The 15464-nt window shown below is 38.3% G+C and overlaps 1 protein-coding gene across 3 annotated transcripts in view; it reads right to left on the reverse strand.

Annotated features, from left to right (window-relative positions):
* The window catches only part of pla2r1 (phospholipase A2 receptor 1), a 154843-nt gene that overhangs the window by 33406 nt on the left and 105973 nt on the right, over nucleotides 1-15464 (reverse strand). For all 3 annotated transcript variants that reach the window (XM_072579437.1, XM_072579438.1, XM_072579436.1), the window contains exons 20-25: nucleotides 14585-14727; nucleotides 13481-13598; nucleotides 12841-13001; nucleotides 3876-4026; nucleotides 1448-1686; nucleotides 1157-1325 (exon numbers count right to left, since the gene is read on the reverse strand). In XM_072579437.1, coding sequence (XP_072435538.1) covers nucleotides 1157-1325; nucleotides 1448-1686; nucleotides 3876-4026; nucleotides 12841-13001; nucleotides 13481-13598; nucleotides 14585-14727 — 981 coding nt within the window. The remainder of the gene's footprint in view (nucleotides 1-1156; nucleotides 1326-1447; nucleotides 1687-3875; nucleotides 4027-12840; nucleotides 13002-13480; nucleotides 13599-14584; nucleotides 14728-15464) is intronic.

The following is a 15464-nucleotide window of genomic DNA, read 5'->3' on the forward strand; positions in this document are numbered from 1 at the left end:
GACATAGGTTTAAGATAAAAGGGGGCAGTTTAAAGGAGATGTGAGAGACAAGCTTTTTAAAACAGAGGGTGGTAAGTGCTTGGTAAAAGGAGACATAATAGCAATGTATACGAGGCATTTTGATGGATACACGAATAGGTAGGGAATAAAGGGATACAGACCATGTTGAGGTAGAAGGTTTTTAAGTTAAGAAAAGTGCCATCTAATAGTACCAGGTTGGTGGACTAAAGGGCCTGCTTCTGTGCTGTACTGTTTTTTGTTCTGTTCTTTGACTGCCAGAGACTGGGCACCTGCTCAGCTGCCAGAAGGTGATCCCGGGGTGTGGCACAGTGTCTCAGTGGTTAGCACTGCTGCCTCACAGCACCAGGGACCTGGTTTCGATTCCTGCCTCGGGTGATTGTCTGTGTGGAGTTTGCACCTTCTCCCTGTGTCTGCGTGGGTTTCCTCTGGGTGCTCCAGTTTCCATCCAAGGTGTGCAGGTCAGGTGAATTGGCCATGCTAAATTGCCTATGGTGTTAGGTGCATTAGTCAAGGTAAATATAGGGAAGGGGAATGGGTTTGGGTGGGTTACTTTTCAGAGGGTCGGTGTGGACTTGTTGGGCTAAAGGGCCTGTTTCCATATTGTAGGGAATCTAATCTAAAAATCCATCCCAGATAGTCTTACCCATTAATGATGGTCAAGATGCACAGAAAAGCTCTGGAACAGCAGACAGGTTTGTCAGAGGCAGTCAATAACTGGACTGAAGGATGGAGGAGTCCACCAACATTATCTGTCCTGGGCTGGCTCTTTTTCATATATCTCACCCCCAGCTCCTGAACTCCAACTGACTTCATAATGCTGAACTCATGAGCAAGGACTATTATAGCACATCCAGCAAAGGAGCATACCCTGTCCAACACTAACTTCTAGATGTCTCAGATGATATATATTTTTATTAACTTGTGGGATTTGGACATCACTGGCTGGGTCAGCATTTATTGCTCATCCCTCCAAGCCCTTGAGAAGGTGGAACTGAGCTGCCTTCTCGAACTGCCGCTCTTACAGAAGTCGGAATTGCTTTTTGACTGAATCTTTTAAGGTGCTGACAGCCTCACTACTATCATCTTCACAAACTTTAAGTCTTGCAATTGAATGGTTTTGAACCTGAATTCTTACTTTGTAAAACTTGGCAGAAAGCTCCTGGCAGTTGAGTTTCACAGTTAGTGGTCTTCCAGTAGCCATTTGTATCCATGTACCCACAATCATGAGATGAGTGAACATCCTCCTCTGCCCAATGACTGAATATATTGCCACTACCATCTGACCAAATAAAGCTTTTTCCATCCTGCGAACAATAACAAGTATGAATGACAAGAACATTAGTATAACACCACGCATCTCCTCACTTTCGAAACACATTACTCAATAAAGTTTAAGTTATTAACAGTAATAAGGTTATGGACATACATCTGGGCTAGACAGTCCTATCCAATGCGGGTGTGACAGCCTATTCACAACGACTGTGAGAAACGCTTGGTGGTATTGATCAGTGATGCTGACCAGTTCAGTGCCTCTTTGTCGGCATTCAGTTAATGCTTCATACCATGTTACATTCTTCTTAATCAGTTTATATGTGTAGTTTCCATATGCAAAAGTATCAAGCATTGGATAGACAGATGATGCATTGATATGATGGACAGGTTTATCTACAGAGAGAACAAACAAACTTGGCGTAACTTAGAAATGAGATTCTGGATGAGTAAAGGTTTGCATTAGAACAATACTTAGAAAAACATTCTGCATAACTGGTACTGATGTTATTAAACATTATTGCATCAGTAGATATCTGACAGCATTAATGGAGCTCTCCTATAGTATAATACAATAGGACATGGGGAGGACTGTTACTGACTCCTGCCTCTGAATCACCAAGTTCAAACTTCAAGCCATTCCAGGGCCTGAACACAAAAGTAAAGGCCCACACTCCAGTATTATACCAAGAGATTCTTGTACTGTTGAAGGTGCCATTTTTGATGAAAAGAGGTTCCATCCACCTGGTCAGGTGGATGTAAAATATTCCATGGCACTTCTCTAAAACAGCGGGCATTTAGCTTTGGGATCCTATCCAATATCTGTTTTTCAATAAATATCAAACAAAACAGATCATCTGGTCATTATCATACTTTAACTTGAGAGATTTTGCGGTGTGCAGTTTGGTATTATGTTTGTCAAAACTACTACTTCGGCTGTGAAATGTTTTGAGATGTTTGGTAATGGAAGGTACATATCCAGACCTTTTCAAAACAAATTTCACAGAGCATACAAAAGCCAAAGAACAAGCCTCTATCTCAGAAGTTTCTGGACTCCTCCAGTATCAGAACTTCGAACTGGATTCCAGAAAGGAAAAATGTTATAAAATGAACACTGGCAGTGCTTAATAAGGTCACAGATGACAGATAACAAATGCATTTTTAAAAAAAGCTATTAAAATTGTGTGTGCACTCATCCAATCATCCTCAATGTGGCAAAGGCTGCATCAAAAAGGAACTTTCATTGAGACATGCTGAATTCACTCCTTACTCCAGAATTCTTTTATGCTCAGAAACTCCTACAGGTGACAATCCTCCCCAACAGTGAAGACATTCTTAAGAACTTCAAAACTTCAAAGTTAAATGCAAGTAATGGCACCATTCCTCACTGGGCACAGATCAACTTTGTGATTATGATATACTTACATGATTTGATTTTTCAGTATTTTATGTATTTCAGTAAAGACTGAGATGGATCAATAAAATGTTCACTCTCTTCTTGGAAAAATCTAGATTGCTAGATCAGGAAAACTCCACTTCTGATTGGTCTATTTAAAACAAAACATCTGGATGGATTTTATTTTCTAGTTGTGCACTTCCCCTCAGTCTTATTTTTAGCTATCTAAAAAAAGTGCTTGTATTTGTATAGTGCCTTTCAAAACCTCTTACTCCTCCAGATGTATTTTACAGGAAAAATGCATTAAAAGTGCATTATCTTTCTTAATATGAGAAACACTGCAACCAATTGCACATGACGTACATTTCACACAATGCAATAAAGACCAGATAATGTACTTAACTTTATTAATTTTTAAAAATGACTCAACTTGATGGATCAACCATTATTAAAAGCATCAGAAGAACTCCCCTGCTCTACCTCAGAATAGCAGAATGGTTTTTTTTATATGTAGCATAGAAATTAGATGGGGCCACAGTTCATTTGAAGGCTAGCACCACCGACACTGCAGCACACCCCCAGTACCCACTCGAGTGTCTGCCTATATAATATATTCCAAATCTCTGACACTGAACCTGAAAGCCCCATATTCTGTGTTAAAGGCAAGATTTCAATGAGACACATGTTAAAACTTTCTTCTGATTTGGATTTTATTTGCTTCTTTTTTTTTTTGTTTTGCAACTGCCTCAGGACAGTACTTCCAGATCATTTTCTTTTTGTATTTCTGAATGCAATTATAAAATAATTAATTAACTTGGTATCACTTTAAAAAAAAAACTGGCTTGGAATCATTTCATTAAAACATATAGTTTTTAACATGAAATCTAGACATGTTGAGAGTGAGCTGTGAAAGTATCTATGAATCACAGAACAGACTGCCAGTTTCTTCTGTAAAAAAATTAGTTTCACATATTTATTAGTAGAGGAATAATTATAAGTTTAAGTCATAGAATTAGACTTTAGACAATAGCTCATCATAGTTATGGCTGTATGTTTAACTTGACCTTTGTCAGAACTTGAATTTACAAATACTGAAATTAAGGCTGACATTTACTGTGTGCCTCAAGGCTAAATTTGCGCTCTTTTATTTATTAAAATGTAACTGTGATGAATCTCTGAAGAACTTTACCTGGATACTTTTGACAAACAAAACCATAATAGTTCGTATTGCAAGTTCTTGTGTACCACCTTCCTGTGGAATGATAAGCATGACTATTGGACAATAAAGCACACCTTTTTGATTCCTCCTGTAAGATAGGGCTATTAAGATGTTCTGAAGTCTACAAAAAAAATTACAAAAAAGTTAACTGTTATAATTAGCTAAGTTTCAGACATATTTTATGTAAACATCCGTCAGGAAATATTCAAAAATAAAGCAATCCAATGATCTTATCCTTATGCTATTTGTTTTGAAGTTACCCTGTAATAAACAAAGGTCTTCGCAACTGTTCACTGCTCTTTCAAATTGGATTTTGGAGATCAAAGATTGCCACTTATGGCTCTGCTGGAAAATACAGCAATAGACTAAGTACCAGTTGACTTTTGCTTTTGTACTGGATGTCAAAAATCAGGTGGAACACATTGTTTACAAGTGCTGGATGGATGGTTTGTCTTTTGGCCCATGCAAAAGGCATTGGAGATAATAAAACAGCCCTTGAAAGCTCTTTTTCAGGTTGCCTCAAAAATTATAACTCTTGTCCAGTTGGCCCTCTTTTCAGTGAGGCTAATATTAGTTTACTGCTGGTCTACTTGTATCTGGGGTCAAGCCCAGTGGGTCTCATTTCTACTGGTAACCAAATCTGTAAGCAGAGCTCATTTCATCAAGTTTGTTGGGATGTACAGTGGCTGTTGCCAAGAAAATTTTTTCGAAGGGCTAACTTTCAGGTGCATGCCTATTCCATCCACATACATCCATGCAGGACATTTATACATTTGAATTAGGAACAGAAGTAGTCTATTCAGCCCCTTGGGCCTGCTCTGCTATTCAAAAAGATCACAGCTGATCTACTTGTGTTTTAATGTCCACATGTCCATCTGTCCCCATAATCTTTGATTACCTTACCTAACCAAAAAAATCTACCTTCACCTTAAAAAAAATTAAATGATCTCACCTCTACTACCTTCTTAAATCAGCCAGTTCCGAAGTCTCAGGAAACAATTTCTTTACAACTGTATCTTTAAAGGATGACCCCTAATTTTTAAACTGTGTCCTCTAGTTTTGGATTCACAAGAGGAAACATTATTTCTACATCCACTGTGCCAATATTGTTCAGGATTGCATTTATTTTGATCAAGTCACCTCTCTCTCTTCTAAATTACAATGAAAACAAGCCCATTAAATAAAGAGATTAAAACTGCACATGGCATATTTGTCTTCAAACCCTCTTGTGGCAAAGTATAACATTCCATTTGCCATCTTAATCATGTGTTGCACCTGAATAATAATATGTTTTGGTTTGTACAGTGGAACCGCAGAATTCTGCAGTCATTCCCATTTAGGGACTGTTCTGCCTTTTTATTCTTGCTACAAAATGAACAATTTCACATTTTCCCATATTATACTCCACCTGCCAGATTTTGTACAATTATTCAAATTATCTATAATAGTCTGTATCCTCACCAAGGCCTCTTCACAACATACATCCCTTCCACATTTGTGTCAGCTGCACATTTAGGCATCAAATGTTTGCTCCTATTATCTACTCATTGATACAATTTGTAAAATATTGAGGCCACACCACAAACTTTTGAAGGATGCCACTCATCATATTCTGCCCATCTGAAAAAAGCCCCATTTATGCATACTCTGGGTTTTCTGCCATTCAGCCAACCTTCTATCCATGCTAGTCTGTTACCCCTACTTCTATTTTGTGTAATAAACTTTGACTTGGCACCTTGTCAAGTGCCTTCTGAAAACCTAAGTGCAGTACATCCACATGTTTTCCTTTATCCACAGTGAACACAGAGCTCGAATAAGTTGGTTAACATTATTTTCCTTTCATAGAACTATGCTGACTCTTCCTAATTATTTTGTGCTTTTTCAAGTGATAGTTTTCTTTTCCACCAATAATCTCAATAATCAGTTCTAAAACCTTCCACATGACAGAGATCTCAAACTAACAGGTTACAATTTCCTATTTTTTGCCTCTCTCCCTTCTTGACATGAGGATTTATACTTGCTACTTCACAAACTGATGGAATATTTTTAGCATTTGGCAAATTTTGAATGTTTAACAGCAACGCATCAATTACCGCTTTAGCTACCTCTTGTAAGACCCTAAGCTGAAGTCCATCAGGACCCAGAGACTTGTCTGTTTAAAGCTTCATTAGTACCACTTCACTGGCAATTTAATTTCACCAAATCCCTCTCTTCATTTCACTGCTCGCTTTGTAATAATTGTTGGAATGTTTTTTATACCCTTTACAGTGAAGACAGAATTAAGTATTTGCTATTTTCATCCATCATTAGATTATCTACTACAAACTTCCCATTCTCTCTCTGTCTAAATGATCAATACTACTTTATTCACTCTTATCTAGCTTAGTCACCCATAGAAACTCTTGCTATGCATTTTTACATTTCTAGCTAGCTTCCTGTCATATTGATTATTTTCTCTTGATTATATCTTAAGTCATTCTCTGTGGTTCTGTATATTCTGACCAATTATCTGACCTGCTAGTCATTGTTATGCAATTGTATTTTTCCGTCAGTTTGATACTGTCCTTTAACTTCTTTATTTAACTGTGGATAGTGGATTCTTCCAGAGGAGTTTTCTTCATAGTAGCAATGTACTTATTCTGAGTATTCTGAACCATCTCCTTAAATATCTGCCGCTGATTCACTATTTATCTATCTTGTAGCCTGGTTAACTTCATTATTATTCTACTAATTACAGCCTAGGTTCGAAGTCTTATATCATCCCTATTTGGTATTTACAGGAATAAACCTCAGCTAATTCACAATTCCATTTACTTGAAAAGATGGCAATCTATAATGGCAAGTTGAATTGAAGGTGCATTTTATGAAAGGAGACATGGTCACTAAAAGGTTGAAATTTTTGCCATTGTCACTGACAAGTGGGAGAGGTGAATTGAATTACTTATATGACTATTTTGTGTGTAAGTGAACTGGTTTTTAATTTCATTTTTAATTTACTTTTACTTTTTAAAAATAGGTTGTGTTTTTCCAAAATCCAATTTGTGATGTCTAATTTAAAGATGACCCACAGTAAATTCCTTAGAGTTAAAATAAATAACAAATAAACAATTTCAAATTACAGTACAGAAGCATAACAATATTTCTGTAATTTGGGTGGGTAATTTCAAAATCATTTTTCTTTATTTCATAAAATGTTGCTTGTTCTCATTAAAATATCTTCAGATATATTCCAGTGCTCTAAGTATTCATGATGTAATGTCCAGAAAGTGGGGAAAAATAAGTAAACCACATTTTTCTTTAAATACAGATTATCTTGTTGATATTTTTGTTAAATGGACATTTTGTTGGAGTAACAACATAGCTACACATGATCATATGATGCAAGTTGACTACAATGTTTGGTAAGTTAGGATCAGGAGTAATCAGTGCATACAAGCTTACATTATCATCCTGGTATGTCATACTCCTTACATTGCATAACTATCCAGCCAAACCAACACATATGAAACAGGTGAGGAGTTCTGATGAAGAGTAACCAGATTTGAAATTATGTCTCTGCTTTCTTTCCACAGGTGCTGCCTGACCTGAATTTCTCAATGATTTCTGTTTCCAAACCAGAGACAAGATGTCTACACCATCAAATTCAGATCAAAAGAAACCACTGAAACGCTTAAAGACCTTACAATTAGCTGTTACAGAACAAACTGACTTTTGGTGAAGAACATCAAAATCATTTCATTAACTGAAATAAAACAAAAGAACTCTGGGTGCTGGAAATCTGAAACAAAACCAGAAATAGCTGGAGGAACTCAGCAGGTCTGGCTGCATCTGTTGAGAGAAAACAGAGTCAATGTTTTGAGTCCAGTTACCCTTCTTCAAAAGGCTTTATCAATTTAAGTTGCTCAACACAAAATCCTATTTGCATGACAGATACCATTGGGATTTGAACAGCTTTAATTATACAACTGTAAATTACTTCATCAGTCTACTTGTAACACCAGAACAGAACATCATAAGCAGTTTAAAACAGCTAACAGCTGCTTCGGATCTCATTCTTTCTCAAATTCTGATTTCTGGAAATAATCCTATACTTCTGCCTGCAAAGTAAACAAATTATGAATGAAAGAAAGATCTTGAAATTTTCCACCTAAATTACAGAAATGTTGTTATGCTTCTGTCCTGTAATTTGAAATTGTTAGCTCATTATTATTTTACTAATTGCAGCTGAGGATCAGCTGCTCATTTCATGCCAATCTGATGGGTTATGGGAATAAACCCCTGCTACTAATACAGTTCCACTTACTTGAGAAGATGGCAATCTGTAATGAGGAACAGGAGATGTTAAGTGAACAAACCAAATGACTAAAAATACTAAATGCAGCCATACACAAATAAGTTATTTCCAAATGAAATACAAATAAACTCTTCCTAACAGAAGATTCTTAGCCTTGATAGTATAAAAGTTAAATAACCAATTCTTTTCATTGATACGTAGGAAAATTATACATTTAAATGTTAAATAGCAGCCTCTGCATATTATGGTACATTAATAATAGTAGTTCAGCTCAAGATATTACTAACATCACAACGACACTGAAGATGCAGCGCTTTGAAAGCTAGTGTTTCCAAATAAACCTGTTGGACTATAACCTGGTATTGTGTAATTTTTTTTAACATTGTTATTCAAAAATCAATTACTGAAAGTATAACGAATATTAATCTGATTAAATGATCAAACCCATTGTACGACAACCACATCAGTTTATGCAATATACAGTTACATATCCTATCACATCCATATTCACCATATACACACCCCATATAATAAATATTACATAAATATACACCACATACATAATGTTTTCAACTGCCTCTCCACCACTCGCTTCAAATTAAAACTCTTTAAAATGCACCTTAGTGACAAAGGTTTTGAATAAAGGGAGGATACTCTGTTGCTCTGTAAACAATCTCATGGAAGTTCTGTGATCACCAAATTGCCCTTTAAGAGAAAACAACCCGCCATGAAAACTATTTTCACAATCCCTGCAGGTTGTGTTACAATATGTAATCTTGCGTTTTTTTGGTGTTTTGACAAGGGGAATTGAGTAAGTGGGATGACTGAATGATAAACTTCTTAGCTCTCCCAGGAATTATCTTCCAGCCCATAAATGCATTCAGATAAGCCTGGTAAGGATGACTGGTGCTGAGTAAGAAAGTATGAATGAAAATTGCTTGAGAAAAGAATTGAAAAAAAATCAGTCCTGAGATATGGAAGTTGCTGTCTCTGTCAGCATTTATTGACCTTCCAAGTTGCCTTAGAGAAGGTGATGGTGAGGTGCTTTCTTGAACTGCTGCTGACTTTGGGTTTAGGGACACCTTCAGTGCTATCAGGGAGGAATTTTCAGGATTTTGAGCCACATATAATAAATATTACATAAATATACACCACATACATAATGTTTTCAACTGCCTCTCCACCACTCGCTTCAAATTAAAACTCTTTAAAATGGTACAAATCATGGGGGCTGCTTTGCCCTCTAGTGACAAAGGTTTTGAATAAGGGGAGGATACTCTGTTACTCTGTAAACAATCTCATGGAAGTTCTGCAAAAATGATACAGTTCTAAGTCAATCTGGCATGAGACTTGAAGGGGAACTTGCAGGAGGTTGTGCTCCCATGTATCTACTGTCCTAATCCTTTTAGGTGGTCAGAGTCATAGGTTGAAAAGTTCATGCCAAAAAGCTGAGATGAGTTCCTGCAGTGCATCATGTAGATGGTATGCACTACTACATCAGAGGTAAAGGAGATGAATGCTGATGGTGGCGAAATGGTACAAATCATGGGGGCTGCTTTGCCCTTTTGTGTTGAACTTCTCAAATACTGTTGGAGTCAAACCCACTTAGGCAAGTGATGAGAATTTCAACATGCTCTTGACTTGTGTAGACAGTGGACAGGAATATGGTCATTGCTTAGCACTTGTAATGTAAAAGTGTCTTGTTAACTCTTAACACAAGCCTGAATGCTATCCAAGACTTGATAGTTATGCAGACATCCCTATTTCTGATGTTATGATGGAGGGAAAGTCATTGACATGCCAGCTAAAGATGGTTGGGCCTAAGACACTATCCTGAGGCACTTCTACAGAGATGTCTTGTGGCTGAGATGATTGGCCTCCAACAACCACAACTTTCTTTTCTCTGTGCTATGGATAACTCCAATCAATGAAGATTTGACCCCCAATCACCATTGACTTGAACAAAAACAGAAATAGCTGGAGAAACTCAACAAGTCTAGAAGCATCTGTGTAGAAAAAGCATATTTAGCATTTTAGGTTCAGTGACCCTTCTTCAGAACTGATAGTAGCTAGAATAAGTTGGTATATATGCTGAAGACATGGGATGGGGTGGGGGTGAGGATAAAATAGTAACCAATAGGCGTAAATTGAGCCCAGAGGGAGAGAAAGACAATTAAGCAGACAAAAGGGATAGATAATAGTAAGCCAGTGAGAAAGAAGAACAGATAATGTGGACCATAACGAGGTGAAAAGAGGGGGTTGGCTGTGCTGACATTTCCGCCACCTCCAAAAAGACACCACTATTAGGGATAGATATCCCTCCCCACCCCTTTCCGCCTTCCGCAAAGACCGTTCCCTCCGTGACTACCTGGTCAGGTGCACACCCCCCTACAACCCACCCTCCCATCCTGGCACCTTCCCCTGCCACCGCAGGAATTGTAAAACCTGTGCCCACACCTCCTCCCTCACCTCCATCCAAGGCCCTAAAGGAGCCTTCCACATCCATCAAAGTTTTACCTGCACATCCACTAATATCATTTATTGTATCTGTTGCTCCTGATGCGGTCTCCTCTACATTGGGGAGACTGGACACCTCCTAGCAGAGCACTTTAGGGAACATTTCTGGGACACCTGCACCAATCAACCACACCGCCCTGTGGCCCAACATTTCAACTCCCCCTCCCACTCTGCCGAGGACATGGAGGTCCTGGGCCTCCTTCACCACCGCTCCCTCACCACCAGACGCCTGGAGGAAGAACGCTTCATCCTCCGCCTTGGAACACTTCAACTCCAGGTCATCAATGTGGACTTCAACAGTTTCCTCATTTCCCCTTCCCCCACCTCACCCTAGTTCCAAACTTCCAGCTCAGCACTGTTCCCATGACTTGTCCGACCTGCCTATCTTCTTTTCCACCTATCCACTCCACCCTCCTCTCTGACCTATCACCTTCATCCCCTCCCCCACTCACCTATTGTACTCTATGCTACTTTCTCCCCACCCCCACCCTCCTCTAGCTTATCTCTCCACGCTTCAGGCTCTCTGCCTTTATTCCTGATGAAGGGCTTTTGCCCGAAACGTCGATTTTACTGCTCCTCGGATGCTGCCTGAACTGCTGTGCTCTTCCAGCACCACTAATCCAGAATGTGTTGTAGTAGTTAAAGGAAATGGAACAAAGTATTCAGGTTCCAAAATTATTGGACCTGGTAATGAGTCCTCAAGGCTGCAGAGTCCCCAAGCGGATAATGAGGTGCTATTTTTCCAGCTTACACTGAGCCTCGCTGGAGTCCTGCAGCAGAACAGAGACAGAAATGTTGGCCAGGGAACACAGTGGTATGTTGAGGTTGCAGGGAACTAGAAACTCAGGTTTAGCTTTGCGGCCAGACATAGATGTTTTGCAAAGTGGTCGCCCAGTTTGTACTTCATTGCCCCTGTGTAGAGGAGAGCACACTGTGAGTAGCAAATACAGTAGACTCTACTGAGTAAAGTGCAGGTAAATTGCTGCATTAGTTTCAGATTTCCAGCAGTTCTTTATTTCATCTTATCAAATTAACCAACCTTTCAAATCTCCCTGCACTTGGATTTGTAACTCAAAACATTTAGACTAAGTATAGAACACCTGCCACCAACCCTTCTAAGATCAGCTAGCAACATAAAACAAGGATGAAAGGAGGGAAGTGTTCTAGTCTGTGCTGGTAAGTCAAGCATTTGAAGAGTTATATTTCCAGCAGTTTAATAGAATAGAATAGAACAGAATCCCTACAGTGTGACAACAGGCCCTTCAACCCAACAAGTCCACACAGAAATTACAGTTCTGACTCCCTCATTGATAATACAAACTGATGGCATAAGAAGGTAGGCATAATGATAAGTTTTCATTTCTTTTGTACCATTCAAGAAAATGGTGCCTTTCTAAGTTCTTTATAGTGGCAAAGATTTGCCTGTGGATTTCTCAGGAGAGTGTGGGAGGAGGTGCATGTCTGGGGCAGCTGTGCAGATAGAATAGGAAGCCTTGATAGGACATTTTGTTTCCCAGTAGGTGGACCAGGTACATATCATTAAGGAAGGTTACCATAAGTTAGAATGTACACCAGTTCACCTCGGACTAGAGAATCCAAAGAAGTCAAGCGTGAGGTGCTGGAAAAGCACAGCAAGTCAGGCAGCATCCATGGAGCAGGAGAATCGACGTTTTGGAATTCCTGATGAAGGGCTTTTTGCCCAAAACGTCGATTCTCCTGCTCCTCGGATACTGCCTGACCTGCTGTGCTTTTCCAGCACCACACTCTCGACTCTAATCTCCAGCATCTGCAGTCCTCACTTAATCTAAGGAAATGTCTAGGAAGTTCATGCATTCTGAAAAAAGATGGAATCTTTATTTCTTAGTCTCAAAAACCTTTGACATAGGGCCTTCCAGTTGCTATGTTTGAACAAAGACTGGTGCTGTTTTCAATGGCCTGAAGTGCCCTGCAGAACTCTCAGGACTAGAATATTGAGCCAGTGAGAGGGACTGGAATCTGAAAACCTAGGCGGGTTCCAATCAGATCAGAATGTGCACTCTATTTGTTCAAAGAAATACATACTGTACACAGGCTTATTATTAATTAGCACATTTTGATGCAGCAGATTTAAATAAATAAACTTACAGGATCATTTTTATATGGATCTGCAGTGTCCCGTGCTGGCTCATTTGGTAACCAGTTCGAATACTTCACAGGCTTCCCATTCACCCAACGTTCAAAATTATCACTGTGTAGTCCTATCCAAACACTAGTTGGCCTATCCAGGAGCTGAATTGTTAAAAATGCTGTGAATTAAAAGTGCAAACAGAATTGAATAAAGCTTTTACAATCCAGCAAGTTAATAATTACTGCAATACTTATGGGAAATTAATCAGGTATTATAAACAATTAATGGATATCACTGGGCTATTAAATTATCTAAACAGGAAGCCTGAACAGGAAGACCATTTCGTAAGCACTCTCTGATTTATTTTTTCCATGTCTGATAGAAACGGTGCAGGGTGATGAAAACTGATTTTCTTGCTGCATCATTCCAGGCCTCAAGTGCTTAAACAAAGAGAGCACAACAATCTCTTGAGGTTGTGGAACAAACCTCCTAGTTATGTGCCTGGGATCGTTGGGTCCCTGGGGTGGATCAACATCCTACTCTACACCCCATCTCATTTTAAAGCCTGGGCCATTATGTTTGTTCTATACATGCAGAAACAATTATATATGAGTCAAAATCTAAATATGCAACGTCCCATTAGCTACTTCATGTTACCTTGTTCTATTTCATTTTCTATTGTAGCCAGGGTTCCTCCACGTATACTGCAGAACATTTGAGCAGAATACCAGTGTTTTAGCTGACTCTTATCCTTTGGGGCATACAGCAGGAAACACTGTCACAGAGAAAACAAAAGTCAGCCATGGACCATGTTTTAAGGTCCATTTATAACTAATAAGCATTCTCAAACTTTGTTTATATGTGGTTGTAAGTTTACTCGCTGAGCTGGAAGATTCACTTTCAGACATTTCATCACCATACTAGGTAACATCATCAGTGAACCTCTGGTGAAGCACTGGTGGTATGTCCCGCTTTTTGTTTATGCGTTTAGGTTTCCTTACTTGGCAACATCATTTCCTGTGGTAATGTCATTTCCTGTTCTTTTTCTCAGTGGGTGGTAAATGGGATCCAAGTCAATGCGTTTGTTGATCGAGTTTTGTGCAAGAATTCCTAGAAGCATGGCATTCTATCAACGAACACATTGACTTGGATCCCATTTACCACCCCCTGAGAAAAAGAACACAAAATGATATCACCACTCCAAAAAAACCTAAACACATGAATGGAAAGTAGGCCTTACCACCAGTGCTTCACCAGAGGCTCACTGATGACGTTACCTAGTATGGTGACAGAATGTCTGAATATAAACCTTCCATCTCAGCGAGCAAACTTACAAACAGAATCTCAACCAGAGCTACAAATCTTCTCAAAACTCGCTTGCTTACTTATACTTTCTCTACAAAATGATCGACTACATTTCAGAATTAATAAATTATTTGTGAACTACTTTGACATGTACTCAGATTATGAAATGTTCTAGACAAAACGTTTTGTCTTTCTTTGTCAATTGCAGATGAAGATTATCAAGCAGAGCATCTAACTTAATATTCATTAGGAACATGACACAAACATAACAGCATCCGATTTCCATCTTGCAGTTTTGGTGTTTAGATTATTTTAATACTTATTTTAATGCATTAGCTCCACAAATGGACAAGTTAACAGTGCTACAAGCAAAAATGTATATTATCAATCTGCAGTCATAAATATGTTCATTATGTAAAATAGACCAATAATTTTCTTTTCATTTTCTAAAATCACCTTATTTTCAAAATACAGCCACCCTTTTGGACACGAAAGATCTGGAAGGTAACTCTCAACTTTGTGAACCTCTATCAGTGATATATTGTGTCGTTCACAGATGAAAGGAAGAGATAGAAAACACTTGCTATCACCCCAGCGTCCTGTCAGGGTATAAAAATGCAAATAGACACGATATTACAGTACAGGTGACAAAGACAAAATTGCAATTTAATTTTAAAAAAATTAAAATGCATCTTGAAACATGCATTTTGCAGATCTAAGATTCCTTTCATAATCTCATTAATATGCTCCAAAAACTATTTAATAGTTGCTGTCAGAAGCTACTTATTTTAACGAAAATATTATGCAAAAATGTATAGCACTAAGCAATCAGTTTACTAAAAACAGTGTCCAGGACCTTCAGCCATGATGTTTCATGACTTCTTGCTAATTGATATTGCCCCACATTTTTTCCTAAACCTAAACCGAGCAACACGTTTTTTTCTTTTAGTCTCCAAAGATACCAATATAGAAATAGAATAAATATATTTTAAGAAATATCCTTCAATTTGATCATAAGCATTTCTTTTATTCAGTCCATCTTGGGACAGTTAAAATTCATCCAATGCTCGTACTGTCTTGTTTGTAAATAGCTCTCTAAATTGTCTACAGATGTAACTTGCTCATCTCTGCTGTTTTACATTCTGTGACACAAACTAATAATTGTATTATTTTTCTCCTAATCATACATGTCTTAATGTAGCTGTCAGAGCATTCTTACATTCTCGTTTTGATAAAATTCTTCTCAATACAGCTATCCCATTCCCTTTCTAACTTCCCTATCTCTCCTGAAAATGATCGTTGTGGTGAGGTTCTCACATAATTCATTTTGCAGGCC

The sequence above is a fragment of the Chiloscyllium punctatum genome, chromosome 10 (assembly GCF_047496795.1).
Source record: "Chiloscyllium punctatum isolate Juve2018m chromosome 10, sChiPun1.3, whole genome shotgun sequence".
NCBI lineage: Eukaryota > Metazoa > Chordata > Chondrichthyes > Orectolobiformes > Hemiscylliidae > Chiloscyllium > Chiloscyllium punctatum.